Source organism: Prunus avium, chromosome 3 (genome assembly GCF_965620075.1).
Source record: "Prunus avium chromosome 3, drPruAviu1.hap1.1, whole genome shotgun sequence".
Taxonomy (NCBI): domain Eukaryota; kingdom Viridiplantae; phylum Streptophyta; class Magnoliopsida; order Rosales; family Rosaceae; genus Prunus; species Prunus avium.
The window spans coordinates 4,264,592-4,282,470 of NC_142286.1; the positions used below are offsets into that span (position 1 = coordinate 4,264,592).

A 17,879-nucleotide genomic window follows, 5' to 3' on the forward strand; every position below is an offset into this window, starting at 1 on the left:
CACAAGAAATAACAATATTGAGAGAAGAAAGAAAACAAATCAAAGCACATCCCATTCTGTTGGAGGGAAATTAGTAGAAGTTTTATGGATAATGTTTTGGTGTTATGTCACGGCCCTTACAACCCACTACTAACTCCAAACATGCAATGATATCATTCTCACCTCAATCACATAGGCCCAAGTTTTTTGGATGGAATTAGGTATGAAGTTTAAACTCAATATACCAGAAAATCTTTTTAAAAAAATAGTATAGCCAACCCGGTTTACTGTTTTGACACGTGGCACCTAGGCGCACTACTAGAAAAACACTCAACAGGGACCCTTTTATTGGAGACTAAAATAAAAGGAAAAACTACAGTAAACCCCCCAACCTATAGGGTCATTTACGATTACATACCCGATTTTCAAGACATTTACAATTACATACACAACGTCACGGAAACCCTACAAAATGCCCCCTCCGTTAGCGAGACCGTCAGGAAATCTATTATCTGATTGCGTGGCGAATGTGGGCTCCATTTTTTTGATGACGTGGACATCCACGTGGACAAAAAACTAATAAAAAATTATGTACATGTTAAAAATAATTTTTAAATCATATTAAAATCATTAAAAAATAAATTTAAAATAAAATCTCATCTCTCTTCGCTTGATTTTGTGGCGGCTGCTGCTGCTGCTGATTGTGAAGAAGAAGAAGATGCTCCACCAAAGACCTCCGCAAATACACCAGCTTTATGTTCTCGGGGATGACGGCCGCAAAACAGCTTTGGCTTTTTGGAGGACAAGCAGAAATGATTATCCTGGGATTTTTCTGCTTCCGCTGTCGAGATTGCGATTGAGAAATGTTGTCGTCTGCTGAGCCTAAGAAGTAATTGGAAAAGGGGTTTTCGTCGTCATCGTCGTTTTCGCCGTCGTCGGTTGAGTCGTCTTGTTGATTTTCGGCGAAATGTTGGTGGAGCAAGTCGTAGATTTTGATTCGGCCAATGGTTTTGCGGCCGAAGAGGGGGTGGAGGGTGTCGTCGCAGACAATTTTCTTCTTCTTGGTGGGGTGCTGAAGCTTGTGTTGATTGACGTAGTCGGCGATGATGGAGGCGACGTCGTATTGCGAGATTGGGTTGCTGGTGTCTCTGCCAATCGATTCCAGAAACTCAAAGAGCCGCCTGGAGCCCCACCCGGTAAACTCCACTTGTTTCTTGGACCGGACCCGTTTGCTTTGTCTGAACGGAGTCGAATTCGGATCCGGGTTCGGAGTCGGATCCACCATCCAACTGAATGAATAATCCATCAATCAAATCAAAACCACCTTCTTCTTCTTGTACCTTCAGCAGAAACGCTCACAGACACCACTCCCCACCTCTCAGCCACCACTCTCCCGTCGCTGCGATCCTGGCGGCGGCGACGAGGGCCTTGGCGGCGTCCTTGTCGATGACGACTGTCGTTTTGGCGTCTTGGCCGTCGTTTTGGCGGGTGAGGTTGAAGAAGGAGAAGGGAGAGAGGGTTGGCTGCGTTGGAGAAGAGAGATGAGATTTTATTTTAAATTTATTTTTTAATAATTTTAAGGACAAACTACAGTAAACCCCCCTACCTATAAGGTCATTTATGATTACATCCCAATCTATGAGATATTTACAATTACATACACAACGTCACGGAAACCCTACAAAATGCCCCATCCGTTAGAGAGATCGTCAGAAAATCCGTTATCTACCCATGTGGCATTTGTGAGACCCATTTTTAATTGATGTGGAGTTGCACGTGGACAAAAAATAATAAAAAATTTATTTAAAAAAAATTAAACATATTTAATTATAAAAAATTTAAAATTAAAATTAAAATAAAAAAAACCCCAACCCATATTCTCTCTCTCTCTCTCTCTCTCTCTCTCGATCTCCTCTCCTCCTAGCCCACAACCACCCAAACCACCATCCAAGCTTACTCAGGCCACCCATCCCAGCCTTAACACCTCTCTCGTTCCAGCCCAACCCATCACCGCCCTCATGCCACAGATCTAATCGTTTTCCCCAAACCACAAACCCCAATTCGTTCAGTATAATTCAAGGAATGGACTTCCCTTCCCAGCAGTAAACCACCACCACGAGATTCTCAGTCAATCTGTAAACCTCGACCCCAATTGCCAAATTACCATTCTGCTCCTCCATCTCCAAACCCCACGCCTTCTTCCTCCTCACCCTCAATTTATCGGCCTTCGCGAAAGCCTCCGCTCTCTCCACCACCTTCTCCACCGTCTCCTCCAACACGAAACGCTCGCCGTCCTCCGCCGAGCCGTACGAATGGTCGTTGAACAGCCCGGACAGGTCCAGTCCGGCCGAGAACGATATCAAATCGAACGCGTTCAAACAGAACATGGGGAAGTGTTCCAGAAAACCCAGATCTGAATCTGGGTAGGAGTCGAATCTAGAGTTGATTTTGTCGAATCTGGGTTAGGAGTCGAATCTAGAGTTGTCAATGGGGTTGATCTTGGGCAAGTTCATAAAGGGTTTTTGTTTTTGTTTTTGAAGAAGATTGCTAGCAGCATGGACTTGGAGATTATGACTTTGCCTATGAGGGAGGATTAATTAATTCACGCATATCTTATAGATCGATGTACTTGGACAATAATTCACTGACTTTTTGTATTTAGATTAAGCAGATTCACTGACTTTTTGTATCTAGCAAACCAGAAGCATTTTGTGCTAGTTCATGGAGCTGGTCATGGGGCATGGTGCAGAGAGAGAGAGAGAGAGAGAAAGGGAGGGTTCGTCGGGAGGGAGAGATTTTTTTTTTTTTTTTTTTTTCATCTTTCTTTTGATTTTTAAAATTTAATGATTTTAATTTTTTAAACTTAGTTTGTAAAAGTATATAATTTTTTATTAGTTTTTAGTCCACGCGGAAGTCCACGTCATAAAAAAAATGGGTCCCACTTTTGACACGTCAGCATTTAACAGACTCATTAATGGTTTGGCTAACAGAGGGGGCATTTTGTAGGATTTTCGTGACGTTGTGTATGTAATTGTAAATATCCCATAGATTGGGATGTAATCGTAAATGACCCTATAAATTGGGGGTTTACTGTAGTTTGTCCTAATTTTAATATGATTTAAAAATTATTTTTAACATGTACATAATTTTTTATTAGTTTTTTATTCACGTGGAAGTCCACGTCATCAAAAAAATGGAGCCCACATTCGCCAAGTAAGCATATAACAGATTTCCTGACGGTCTCGCTAACGGATGGGACATTTTGTAGGGTTTCCGTGACGTTGTGTATGTAATTGTAAATGTCTTAAAAATCGGATATGTAATCGTAAATGACCCTATAAGTTGGGGAGTTTACTGTAGTTTACAGTTTCTATAGAATGCTATTGGGGATTGATAATAGAAATAGTCTCTATAAAATGATAAAAGGGACTGATTCAATAATTTTCCATGACTAATAATTTTAAAGGAAAATTAGGTATTAGACATAGATAACTTTACTTATTAGTATTTAAGACATTTGATATTTTGGTTTGGGTTTTAATACCTAGAAAAGAATTGTTATTTTGGATTAGATCAAAGAATATGCCCAAATTCGTTGGCCCACCTTACATTAAATATTGAAATGTCAATTATACCCTTTTTGTTGAAAAGAGTGACCAAAATTCGTTGGTTTTTTTTAATTATTTTTTTAAAAAAATCAGATCAGATCGAGAGACCTGTGAGAAACTTGACCGCACAAGAATTGTACTATGGTAGCAAAAACGCTTGTGGAACCCAGATCGGTGGCATCATCGGAAAGTCAAGTAGTGTGAACAAGCAGCTACGGCAGGCCACCGGGGCCAAGATCCGAATGGAAGAAGCCCAAGTCAAGTCGCCGGACCGGGTAGTGGTGGTCGTCGCTCCCAGTGCAATCCGTTCCAAGATTTGGTTGAGAACTACAGGCCTCGAAAATGTTAATGGTGGGGGGGAAGAGGAGATTGAGGTGGGGTGGTTTCGTGCCGGTTTCTGGCGGAGGTAGCGCCGTTCGGGTCGGTGATAGGGAAGGGCGGTAAGGTGGTGGAGAAGATTAGGAAAGAGACTGATTGTAAAATTAGGGTTTTGATTGAGAAATTGCCGGCTTGTGCAGTTTCTACGGACGAGATGGTCGAGGTGAGGTTGTGTCTTTGCTTTTTCAAGATTTCAATTACGTTTTGGATGTAAATTAGATAAGTTGTGTGTATTGAGTTGGTTTGAGTTTGGGTTTTACTTCAAAGGCCTGCATTTGCATTCACTTGTTGTTGGTATTTGTGTATGATGTATTGAATTTGTCCCATTTAGCTTACGTCAAAATCCCAAATTGATGGGAACTGGCTAAATGCATGAAAGAGTTCTGCCATATAGTCATGAGTATCAATATGTGTAACATAGGGATTAAAACTCAAACCCAAGAGATGTTACAAACTCTTCAGCAATTCGGGGCCAATTAATATCAAGATATGCGACAAGATTAGCATTGTAATTTCCAACAGCACCAGCAAATTTTCCCATTATTTCCACCCGAGAGAATTTAGTAAATTCTATTTAGAGTTATGTGGAAACTTAAACTTGTTGTGTATAATTATTAGTTTAGCATGATTGTAGATTAAATGTGCTTCATTTCTTTGCCAAGTAGTTTCTTGGCAAAGAAACTAGTTTCATTTCATAAGATTACTGTATAAAAACAATAAAATAAAATAAAAACAACAAATCTTAGTTTCTTTGTCAAATGTGTTATGGTCTGATGGGTACTTTGGATATTGCAGGTGGTCATTGATTGGGCCGGGAGATACCTTCATCAGATGGAAAGGCCATTAGATGTGCTATTCAAACAGACGCTGGTAACATTTTCAATTTGCATAAACTTTCACTCTTTTTCTTATAATGTCAAAGTTTTCAGCCTTATGTATGTTAGAATTTTGAAGAGTAGAGGCTACCCATATGAGGAATTGGGTGGGCAAGAGAAGAGCATAAAACAGAAACTTCATTGCAGAAAACAGAAACATGAATAACCTATTTTACATTCTAGGTGGTTTTCAGTCTGATTCCCTCTCTCCCAACATGTCTTGAATAAAAAAATATATATTGTTTTGTTTTGTTTAACTCTAGAGCTGAGCATTTTTGCCCAGACTTAGCGTTTCAGTTTCTATTTCTGCATCGCAGTTTCCGTTTCTGCATTGCAGTTTCCGTTTCTGCATCGCAGTTTCCATTTTAGTACTTTCATCTTGGTTCCTCCATTTTGCTTCTATAAAATTATTATTATTATTATTTTTATATAATTGATATCTACATTGTATTTTTGTTGCAGTTTCTGCTTTTATTTTCAGTTTTTGTGTGAATATGTGGTGAAATGAAATTTTTTTTTATTAAAAAAAAAGTTTATCGTTTATATAAATATTGTATAACTGAATAAATATTACAAAATCAAGTTTGGTGTAGTGGTTTGTGAGTGAGCCTTCCTCCTTTGAGGATCAAGGTTCGAGTCCATTCAATGACACAAAATCTTTTTTTAAAGGTGAATAAAGGGCAACGGAGTTGATCCCCTGCAGATGGTGGCAGGCAGGTGGCCGGCGGCGGGAGTTTGGCGGCGAGATTCCAGCGGTTGGATAGATATGGACATGTGGCATAGTATGCTTGCCTTAAAAGGAGTGGCATTGTGTGTAATTTTGATATTTTTTAATGATATTTTTGTAAATTAGGTACCACATTTTGGTCTTTGGCCTTATGCTAATTAGATGAAATTGTATTTCTATATTCCAAATTAGTAAACTATATTGTGGTTTAAAACTAAAGCTCCCTAATTTTAAAAACTCAGAAATCCGTGCCTTCAGTATTAAAGAAATTATATATAATACTTTCATGTCAGATATATATTAGAAAATAAGGCACTGACAAATTAATCATTGCCTAAGTTCTCCACCATTTCCAGTTGTGGGCACGAATCAACACAAAAACTTAATTAAAATTTTAAAAATATATAAATAAAAGACTCATTATACCAGCTAAGTGAAATTATACGTATACCAAAATGGCTTTCCTCCTCTCTCTCTCTCTCTCTCTCTCTCTCTCTCTCTCTCTTCAATTATTATTTTCTCTCTCTTCAGTTATTATTTTCTTAACCACACTCTCGTTTTACTTCCCAAGATTGCTTGCTACCGTTTTCTCATTTTTCTCCTCTTTTCCTTCCATTACTCTCTCTCTCTCTCTCTCTCTCTCTCTCTTAGAGCATCCACAGTGGAGGGGTGTAAATTCGGGGGTGTAACTGTGGGTCCCAACTTTTTATGTTGATTTTTCTTCATTTTTCTTCTCTTTTCTCGGGTGGGTCCCGCCTGCAAGGGATGTAAAAATGGATGTAAATATACATTTTATTTTACATCCCCATGGTGGTGATGTATATTTACATCCATTTACATCTCACCATTGGAGACGATTCCGGTGACTCGGGGTGTATATTTAACATACACCCCCATATACACCCCCCACTGTGGATGCTCTTATATTTTCTTAACAACGTTCTTGAAACTTCCCTTTTTCTCTCCTTCAAATCTATATGCACCCCTTTTATTTTTTTCTGCTAATTCTTGTCTTTTTCTTGGTATTGTGTTGTGTCTGGATTTCTTGGTCTAGTTTTAAATTTAATTCTTGGTATTGTGTTTGTAAATCTAACCCATTGTCTGGTTTGTGATGAGAAATCTGGAATTGTGTGTTTGGATGCTGAGAAAGTTAGCTCAGAAAATTAGAAAGAAAAGTAAATTTGGAATTTTCCTCTGATTTCATTCACTTGAATAATGATAATTGCAGTAGTTTACTTTTATACAAGATAGAAACTTAGCTATGAATAACAACCTGTAACTAACATCTAACAACATAGTTAAGCTAAACATGACAGGTGTCATCATCTACATGTGATTTTTTGTGTGCAGGTTCAGAGTTGTTAGTATGAACTTGTACTGATGGCTGAGACATACTTGTAACAGTTTGGGTTAGACCTGTGTTATGTCTCTTACAAATCTTTCATTTGAATGAGTTTTGCTTAGCGACTCATGGTTTTTGTTTGACTGTGGTTGTAGAAATAAAACGTATGGGACAAGTTCTTGCTGTTGTTGATGGCATATTGAATCTGTTTGAAAGGTAATTTAATGAAATTTCTCTTGTTCATCAATGAATTCACTCTCTGTCAAAATCATAAATTTCTTTGTATGTTTTAGTGGGTATTTGTGTTTATGAATTTTGAGGATTTATTTGTGTTTATGTTTATGGTAGTGCAGATGCGGTTAATAGGCTTAATGATATCGGGGGCAGAGGTGAACTTCAATCTGGAATTTTCGTTAGTTTCGTTAGTTTTATTCTTTTGGCCCACTTCTTTAATTTAATATATGCAATTAAGTAATATGTTAGCCTTTTTTAATTACTCTAATTAGCAATTACCTTTGAAACAACAAATAGAATATTGAAATTAAATATACGGCGTTTGATACAACTTTTTCTAAATCAAAGGCCTAGCACTAGGGCTTTCATTTCAAGCGAAATTTGTGTGTTTATCTATGCGGCTATACAAGAATGATGATATGAATGTTCAATGCGAATTTACTAGACAAACTCAATAAGACAAAAACATTATATGATATTTGAATTTTAAAAATAATTAACTAATCGGGTTTTATTTAAATCACAGAGCCCAAGAGCCCCAAGGCCTAAGGTTAACCTTTTGATTAATTCAATATTTATTACTTAACCATAACACACCTAATTCTCACATATTATTCAATAAAAATAAAACATATAGAATATCTTCATAGTATCGCCGCGCGGCTATACTCCGAAGAATACAATATTTTAAAAGTCCAACCGCCCGGCTATACCCCTTAAGTAGCTCTCTTTTTTAATTACTTTGATTAGTACTTATGTTTTACTTAGTGATTATTAAAGGAGAAAAGAAAAAAGAAAAATTGAATTACTATTTATTAAGTAATACAATTCACGAAGTTAATCAAAAAATGCAATACTAATTATTCACTAAATAAATAATTATTAAAATATAATTACTAAGTTAACTAATTAAATGAGGCAAATATATTATTTAATTACTGAAAATAAAATATAACAAAATTAATTAACCTAAACATCCTAATTTTAAATATATTTTTTTTCAAATGACCTCTCCCGACAAAATTTCATCGGTAAAGGTTTTTTTCGTCAGGACAAGTCTAATCCGACAAATCTTTGTCGGCATAGACCTCTGCCGACAAAATTTCGTCGGGAGAGGTGTTTATTTGTATTTTTTTTCAATTTTTTAAATATTAAAAATATAAAATAACTTCTTTACTTTTGTTTTTTTGGCCTACTTCTTTAATTTAGTATATGTAATTAAGTAATATGTTAGCCTTTTTTAATTACTCTAATTAGCAATTACCTTTGAAACAACAAATAGAATATTGAAATTAAATATATGGCGTTTGATACAACTTTTTCTAAATCAAAGGCCTAGCACTAGGGCTTTCATTTCAAGCGAAATTTGTGTGTTTATCTATGCGAATTTACTAGACAAACTCAATAAGACAAAAACATTATATGATATTTGAATTTTAAAAATAATTAACTAATCGGGTTTTATTTAAATCACAGAGCCCAAGAGCCCCAAGGCCTAAGGTTAACCTTTTGATTAATTCAATATTTATTACTTAACCATAACACACCTAATTCTCACATATTATTCAATAAAAATAATATATATAGAATATCTTCATAGTATAGCCGCGCGGCGATACTCCGAAGAATACAATATTTTAAAAGTCCAGCCGCCCGGCTATACCCCTTAAGTAGCTCTCTTTTTTAATTACTTTGATTAGTACTTATGTTTTACTTAGTGATTATTAAAGGAGAAAAGAAAAAAGAAAATTTGAATTACTATTTATTAAGTAATACAATTCATGAAGTTAATCAAAAAATGCAATACTAATTATTCACTAAATAAATAATTATTCAAATATAATTACTAAGTTAACTAATTAAATGAGGCAAATATATTATTTAATTACTGAAAATAAAATATAACAAAATTAATTAACCTAAACATCCTAATTTTATATATATTTTTTTTCAAATGACCTCTCCCGACAAAATTTCGTCGGCAAAGGTTTTTTTCGTCAGGAAAAGTCTAATCCGACAAATCTTTGTCGGCATAGACCTCTGCCGACAAAATTTCGTCGGGAGAGGTGCTTATGTGTATTTTTTTTCAATTTTTTAAATATTAAAAATATAAAATAACTTCTTTACTTTTGTTTTTTTGGCCTACTTCTTTAATTTAGTATATGTAATTAAGTAATATGTTAGCCTTTTTTAATTACTCTAATTAGCAATTACCTTTGAAACAACAAATAGAATATTGAAATTAAATATATGGCGTTTGATACAACTTTTTCTAAATCAAAGGCCTAGCACTAGGGCTTTCATTTCAAGCGAAAGTTGTGTGTTTATCTATGCGAATTTACTAGACAAACTCAATAAGACAAAAACATTATATGATATTTGAATTTTAAAAATAATTAGTTAATTAATTAACTAATCGGGTTTAATTTAAATCACATAGCCCAAGAGCCCCAAGGCCTAAGGTTAACCTTTTGATTAATTCAATATTTATTACTTAACCATAACACACCTAATTCTCACATATTATTCAATAAAAATAATATATATAGAATATCTTCATAGTATAGCCGCGCGGCGATACTCCGAAGAATACAATATTTTAAAAGTCCAGCCGCCCGGCTATACCCCTTAAGTAGCTCTCTTTTTTAATTACTTTGATTAGTACTTATGTTTTACTTAGTGATTATTAATGGAGAAAAGAAAAAAGAAAATTTGAATTACTATTTATTAAGTAATACAATTCATGAAGTTAATCAAAAAATGCAATACTAATTATTCACTAAATAAATAATTATTCAAATATAATTACTAAGTTAACTAATTAAATGAGGCAAATATATTATTTAATTACTGAAAATAAAATATAACAAAATTAATTAACCTAAACATCCTAATTTTATATATATTTTTTTTCAAATGACCTCTCCCGACAACATTTCGTCGGCAAAGGTTTTTTTCGTCAGGAAAAGTCTAATCCGACAAATCTTTGTCGGCATAGACCTCTGCCGACAAAATTTCGTCGGGAGAGGTGCTTATGTGTATTTTTTTTCAATTTTTTAAATATTAAAAATATAAAATAACTTCTTTACTTTTGTTTTTTTGGCCTACTTCTTTAATTTAGTATATGTAATTAAGTAATATGTTAGCCTTTTCTAATTACTCTAATTAGCAATTACCTTTGAAACAACAAATAGAATATTGAAATTAAATATATGGCGTTTGATACAACTTTTTCTAAATCAAAGGCCTAGCACTAGGGCTTTCATTTCAAGCGAAATTTGTGTGTTTATCTATGCGAATTTACTAGACAAACTCAATAAGACAAAAACATTATATGATATTTGAATTTTAAAAATAATTAGTTAATTAATTAACTAATCGGGTTTAATTTAAATCACAGAGCCCAAGAGCCCCAAGGCCTAAGGTTAACCTTTTGATTAATTCAATATTTATTACTTAACCATAACACACCTAATTCTCACATATTATTCAATAAAAATAATATATATAGAATATCTTCATAGTATAGCCGCGCGGCTATACGCCGAAGAATACAATATTTTAAAAGTCCAGCCGCCCGGCTATACCCCTTAAGTAGCTCTCTTTTTTAATTACTTTGATTAGTACTTATGTTTTACTTAGTGATTATTAAAGGAGAAAAGAAAAAAGAAAATTTGAATTACTATTTATTAAGTAATACAATTCATGAAGTTAATCAAAAAATGCAATACTAATTATTCACTAAATAAATAATTATTCAAATATAATTACTAAGTTAACTAATTAAATGAGGCAAATATATTATTTAATTACTGAAAATAAAATATAACAAAATTAATTAACCTAAACATCCTAATTTTATATATTTTTTTTTTCAAATGACCTCTCCCGACAAAATTTCGTCGGCAAAGGTTTTTTTCGTCAGGAAAAGTCTAATCCGACAAATCTTTGTCGGCATAGACCTCTGCCGACAAAATTTCGTCGGGAGAGGTGCTTATGTGTATTTTTTTTCAATTTTTTAAATATTAAAAATATAAAATAACTTCTTTACTTTTGTTTTTTTGGCCTACTTCTTTAATTTAGTATATGTAATTAAGTAATATGTTAGCCTTTTTTAATTACTCTAATTAGCAATTACCTTTGAAACAACAAATAGAATATTGAAATTAAATATATGGCGTTTGATACAACTTTTTCTAAATCAAAGGCCTAGCACAGGGCTTTCATTTCAAGCGAAATTTGTGTGTTTATCTATGCGAATTTACTAGACAAACTCAATAAGACAAAAACATTATATGATATTTGAATTTTAAAAATAATTAGTTAATTAATTAACTAATCGGGTTTAATTTAAATCACAGAGCCCAAGAGCCCCAAGGCCTAAGGTTAACCTTCTGATTAATTCAATATTTATTACTTAACCATAACACACCTAATTCTCACATATTATTCAATAAAAATAATATATATAGAATATCTTCATAGTATAGCCGCGCGGCGATACTCCGAAGAATACAATACTTTAAAAGTCCAGCCGCCCGGCTATACCCCTTAAGTAGCTCTCTTTTTAAATTACTTTGATTAGTACTTATGTTTTACTTAGTGATTATTAAAGGAGAAAAGAAAAACAGCTGGAGCCTTTTGGTGGTCCGCGTTTCTCAGATCGACGGGCCCGTGACCGTTCTATTACCTTTTCTGAGTTGGCAGGACCGTCTTGTGATGAAGATCGTCGTTGGCTTAATCCTTCTTCTGCGGTGGTTCTGCAATCGCCTGAGCACAACTTAGCGGTTGGTAGCGGTTATTCAGATTTATCTCCTTCAATTCAGGAGATAAGTCAGTTACATGGTTTTCAAAAGTCTGAAGCGGTTTCTCCTTTGCCAGTTGGAAAGTTAAAGGCCCAAGTTTCAATGTCCCACACTTCTCAATTGGGCCTCTTTGGCACAGCTACTTTACATTATCCGGCCCAAAGGGTTGAGACTTCGAGCCCTGTACTTCCTACAAATCTAGATACATCAACTACTTCAGTCTCCCCCTTAACTTCTGGTTTCTCTGATATTTCTTTTCCAAATTCTACTCATTTGGAAATTGGCCTAGGTCTTTCTTCCACCTCCTGCAAAGGTTGGAAACGGTCTGCTCGTCTAAAAGGTGTTGCTGATACCACTCTTCCTCTCACAGATGTTACTAATTCTATTCCTCTTTTGGGTGGTCTTCCTGATGACTTCACTCACGGCTCTTTGCAGATCAAATGTCCTAAGAAAATCAAGGTTAATTCTCTTTCGTCTGGTGACAAAACCGTGGTGGATGCAGCAGGGCTGCCCCACCACGAGAAATGAAACTCTTATGTTGGAATGTTCGGGGTCTCGGGAAACCCCGAACATTACGTGCCCTTAAGAATATCTTAAGGGAGAATCGTCCCGATTTGGTCTTCTTGGCTGAAACCAAGATGACTCATATGCAGATGGAGAAGATTTGTACTGAGGTAGGTTTGTCTGGATTCTTTTCTGTAGAAAGAGTTGGTTTAAGCGGTGGCTTATTGTTTATGTGGCAATCAAATTGGCATGTCCTGTTAGTAGGGTCGTCTGCAGGTCATATGGATGTTTCTGTTTGCTCTCCAGATCGTCAATTTTACCGGGTAACTGGGTTTTATGGAAATCCTATTCCTCAACTAAGATCCCATTCTTGGGAACTTTTAAGACGATTATCGACATCTATTCAAGGGGGTTGGTTGGTTGTCGGAGATTTTAATGAATTATTAGATGTGAGTGAAAAGACCGGCCTTTGTCAACGTAGCTCGATTCAAATTGGTCAGTTCCGAGATGTTTTGGTTGATTGTGGTCTTAGCTCCATTCCTTTTGTGGGCCATTCCTTTACTTGGTCTAATTATCGTGCTGGTGATGATTTTGTTGAGGAACGTCTTGATCGGGGTTTGGTAAATGATACTTTTCTTCTAGACTACCCACATGTGTTATGTCATCATCTGGTCAACTCTGTCTCTGACCATAAGGCTCTCTTATTTGATGTTTTCACTGATAATGAATTTACTGCACAACAATCCCGAAACCGCCGGCGTTTTCATTTTGAGGAATTTTGGGTTGGTGATTCTGATTGTGAGAGGATTATTCAAGGGGCATGGCAAGGGTCTGATGGTTCTGCAATTGGGATTAGTCAGGGACTTACTCGTTGTGCCAATTCTCTACAACGTTGGAATTGGATACATTTTGGCAATTTACAAGTGCAAATCCGGAAGGTGAAGGTTGATATTGCTCATTTGCAGGCTACTGTTCCTTCTCCTATTTACTTGCCAAATCTTAAACTCCTGGAGGCTCGTTTAGATCTTCTATTGGAACAGGAGGAGACAATGTGGCGACAACGTTCTAGAGTAACTTGGCTGCAGCAAGGGGATAGCAATACACGTTTTTTCCATGAAAGGGCAAAAACAAGGCAACGAGTTAATTTAATTCGTCAACTGCAAGATGATCATGGGGTTTGGCAAACCGATTCTGATGCAATTGGTAATATGTTTTGCTCTTTTTTTAGCAATCTTTTTACACGTGTTGGAGGTATTAATATGGATCGTGTTTTGTCTGTTCTGGAGCCTTGTGTTTCTTCCGGTATGAACTCTCATTTACTATCTCCATTTACGCGATCTGATTTGGAAAAGGTTTTATTTCAAATGCCAGCCACTAAATCCCCTGGTGTTGATGGGATGTCAGCTTTATTTTTTCAAAGGTATTGGCATATTCTTGGTGATGAGGTTAGTTTGCTATGTTTAAGTGTGTTGAATGGTTTGAGTAGTGTCCAGCCTTTTAATCACACTTTGCTCGCCTTGATTCCTAAGCTAAAGTCTCCTTCAAAAGTTGGTGATTTTAGACCAATAAGTTTATGTACTGTCATTTATAAACTTATTGCAAAATGCTTTGCAAATCGTCTGAAGTTGGTTTTGCAATCTGTCATTTATCATACTCAGAGTGCTTTTGTACCATCAAGGAATATTCTTGACAATGTCATGGTGGGTTTTGAGGTTATGCATGCTGTCAAAAGGTGGAAAAAGGGTAAACAGGGAGCTTTGGCAATTAAACTGGATATGGCTAAGGCTTATGATAGGGTGGAATGGTGTTATATTGAGGCTGTTATGTTACGGTTGGGATTTGCACAGGAATGGGTACGACGCATAATGGATTGTATTTCGACTGTTTCCTTTTCGGTGTTATGGCATGGCAATTCTTTTGGTCATTTCAACTCACAGAGGGGATTACGTCAGGGCTGTCCTTTATCCCCTTATCTTTTCTTGTTTTGTGCTGAAGGCTTTTCTGGTCTACTTCGTTTTGCTGAGATGAATGGAAGTTTAATTGGGGTCTGTGCTGGTCGTTATGCCCCTCCAATTACGCATTTATTATTTGCAGATGACAGTTTATTATTTTTAGAGCAAACTCCAGATGTATGTTCCATATTGAAGAATATCTTTCAAGTGTTTGAAGAAGTAACAGGTCAGGTAATTAATTTTCAGAAGTCAGCTTTGTCTTTTAGTCCTAATACTTCTATGGAATTTCAACAACTAGTGACTGATTCTTTATTCATTCCGGTGGTGGTTTGCCATGAGGTTTATTTGGGTTTGCCTACTTTGGCTGGTAGGGGAAGAAAGGAATTATTTCGATCTGTTAAAGATCGTGTTTGGCATCGTCTCAATGGGTGGAAAGAAAAACTTCTTTCACAAGCTGGTAAAGAAGTTCTTATTAAATCTGTAATTCAAGCTATTCCTTCTTATCCTATGGGGGTGTTTCATTTACCAAAAAGCCTATGTAAAGAACTCTCTGCTATGTGTGCGAGATTTTGGTGGGGAAAAACTCATAATCGTCAAGGGATTCATTGGCTCAAATGGTCTTCCTTATGTAAAACCAAAAAAGTTGGTGGCCTGGGTTTCAGAGATTTTGAACTTTTTAATCAGGCTTTGGTGGCTAAACAAGGTTGGAGGCTTCTCACCAATGCAAATTCTTTTGTGGGGCAGGTGTATCGTGGAAGGTATTTTCCTAATGGAGATTTTTTGACTGCTCCATTAGGGAATTCTCCTTCACTTATTTGGAGATCCTTACTTTGGGGTCGGGAATTATTGACTGCTGGTCTTCGTTGGAGAGTAGGTGATGGTTCATCAATTAAAATTAATCGAGATCCTTGGCTGCCTTTGCCGTCCTCTTTTCGGCCTTCTTCACCTCAATTTTTTGGGGATGATGCTACTGTTCAATTTTTAATCGATTCAGCTGGTTGTTGGAATTTAGATTTACTTTCTGCAGTTTTTTGGGAAGAAGAAGTTGCTGCTATTTTGTCCATTCCTTTGGTACCAAATTCTTCAGATAGGCTAATTTGGCATTATGCTGTGAATGGGAAATATAGTGTCAAAAGTGGTTATTGGCTATCTCAAAGTTTAATTTCGAGACAGCAGGGAGATGTAAGTGGGTCAGATTATTCAGTGGATTTGTTATGGTCATCTATCTGGTCCTTGCGAGTTCCAAATAAATTGAAGGTGTTCTTATGGAGAGCGGTACATGACATTATTCCATGTAAGGTGAACCTTTTTAAGCGTCAAATTGTTCTGGATCCACTTTGTTTTAGATGCTCTCAACAGCCTGAAACTGTTATACATGCTCTTTGGTTTTGTCGACTGTCAAGGGAGGTTTGGCAGCATTCGCCTATTCATGATTTGACTATTCCCCTACAGGTTGGTACTTTTAAGGAGTTATACCGATATATTACCTCAGTTTTGACTAATGACGAGTTAGTCTTCTTTGTTTTTTTGAGTTGGGGATTATGGAACTCTCGTAATGATTTTTTACATTCTGGCCGAAGTACTTCACATCTTTGTCTTTTGGCTCGCACTCGAAAGCTTGTTTTGGAGTATCAACGGGCTATTATTTTATTACCATCTCGTGTTCCAGCAAATAATCATACGCGGCATTGGTCTCCACCTACTGGTAATTTTGTGAAGATAAATGTTGATGGTGCTGTCAATTTGCTGTTTGGATTTAGGGGTTTGGGAGTTGTGATACGGGATAATATGGGTGATTTAATGATGGCTGGCTATAAAGGTCTTCATGGCATGTTTTCTCCTAAAGCTACTGAACTTTATGCAGCAATTTTGGGATTACAGATTGCACGTCAACTGGGACATCTTTCTGTCATTTTGGAAATGGATGCAAAGGAGATTATTATGAATCTTCAATCTTTTGAGGAAAGCTGGTCGGTGGAGGGTGTTTTAGTCGATGAAGTCAAGGGCCTTTTTAATCATTTTACTCATATTTCCTGTCAATTTGCTCCTCGGGAATGTAATCAGGTTGCTCATCTATTGGCTAAGCAGGCACTTCTGACTCAGGATTTCAAAGTTTGGTTAGAGGATGGTCCTTTATGGATTTCTGATGTTTTGGCCAGTGACAAACTATTTTCTTAATTATTTTCTGCTGGATGTGATGTAGTGGTACTCTTTTTCCTTGACCGGATTTTCCCCATTTGGGGGTTTTTAAAGGCAAGGTTTTAATGAGGCCACATTTGTTACATTACTAAGGTCCAGTTTTCCTTTGTACTATGACATTGTTGATTCAATGAAGTTATCTTACTTTGATCAAAAAAAAAAAAAAAAAGGAGAAAAGAAAAAGAAAATTTGAATTACTATTTATTAAGTAATACAATTCATGAAGTTAATCAAAAAATGCAATACTAATTATTCACTAGATAAATAATTATTCAAATATAATTACAAAGTTAACTAATTAAATGAGGCAAATATATTATTTAATTACTGAAAATAAAATATAACAAAATTAATTAACCTAAACATCCTAATTTTATATATATTTTTTTTCAAATGACCTCTCCCGACAAAATTTCATCGGCAAAGGTTTTTTTCGTCAGGAAAAGTCTAATCCGACAAATCTTTGTCGGCATAGACCTCTGCCGACAAAATTTCGTCGGGAGAGGTGCTTATGTGTATTTTTTTCAATTTTTTAAATATTAAAAATATAAAATAACTTCTTTACTTTTGTTTTTTTGGCCTACTTCTTTAATTTAGTATATGTAATTAAGTAATATGTTAGCCTTTTTTAATTACTCTAATTAGCAATTACCTTTGAAACAACAAATAGAATATTGAAATTAAATATATGGCGTTTGATACAACTTTTTCTAAATCAAAGGCCTAGCACTAGGGCTTTCATTTCAAGCGAAATTTGTGTGTTTATCTATGCGAATTTACTAAACAAACTCAATAAGACAAAAACATTATATGATATTTGAATTTTAAAAATAATTAGTTAATTAATTAACTAATCGGGTTTAATTTAAATCACAGAGCCCAAGAGCCCCAAGGCCCAAGGCTAACCTTTTGATTATTTAAATGTATATTATTTAACCATAACACACCTAATTCTCACATATTATTCAATAAAAATAATATATATAGAATATCTTCATAGTATAGCCGCGCGGCTATACTCCGAAGAATACAATATTTTAAAAGTCCAGCCGCCCGGCTATACCCCTTAAGTAGCTCTCTTTTTTAATTACTTTGATTAGTACTTATGTTTTACTTAGTGATTATTAAAGGAGAAAAGAAAAAAGAAAATTTGAATTACTATTTATTAAGTAATACAATTCATGAAGTTAATCAAAAAATGCAATACTAATTATTCACTAAATAAACAATTATTCAAATATAATTACTAAGTTAACTAATTAAATGAGGCAAATAT

General features: G+C 35.3%; 1 protein-coding gene and 2 long non-coding RNA genes across 3 annotated transcripts; all 3 read left to right on the forward strand.

Annotated features, from left to right (window-relative positions):
* The first annotated feature begins 3,657 nt into the window (after nucleotides 1-3,657).
* LOC148295473 (uncharacterized) lies at nucleotides 3,658-5,786 on the forward strand. The gene is made up of 3 exons (XR_015834408.1): nucleotides 3,658-4,128; nucleotides 4,761-4,835; nucleotides 5,510-5,786. It is a non-coding gene; the product is annotated as an uncharacterized LOC148295473 (long non-coding RNA).
* A 956-nt stretch (nucleotides 5,787-6,742) lies between these two features.
* On the forward strand, nucleotides 6,743-7,432 carry LOC148295474 (uncharacterized). The gene is made up of 3 exons (XR_015834409.1): nucleotides 6,743-6,976; nucleotides 7,065-7,125; nucleotides 7,263-7,432. It is a non-coding gene; the product is annotated as an uncharacterized LOC148295474 (long non-coding RNA).
* A 5,102-nt stretch (nucleotides 7,433-12,534) lies between these two features.
* On the forward strand, nucleotides 12,535-16,717 carry LOC148295475 (uncharacterized). The gene is made up of 2 exons (XM_088250085.1): nucleotides 12,535-12,622; nucleotides 12,717-16,717. Exon 2 carries the CDS (start codon nucleotides 12,734-12,736, stop codon nucleotides 16,580-16,582), a length of 3,849 nt encoding a protein of 1,282 aa, XP_088106211.1. The 5' UTR covers nucleotides 12,535-12,622; nucleotides 12,717-12,733; the 3' UTR covers nucleotides 16,583-16,717.
* The last annotated feature ends 1,162 nt before the right edge of the window (nucleotides 16,718-17,879 follow it).

Coding starts and splice junctions, on each gene's coding strand:
- LOC148295475 (XM_088250085.1), top strand. CDS start 12,734: ATGGATGTTTCTGTTTGCTCTCCAGATCGTCAATTTTACCGGGTAACT.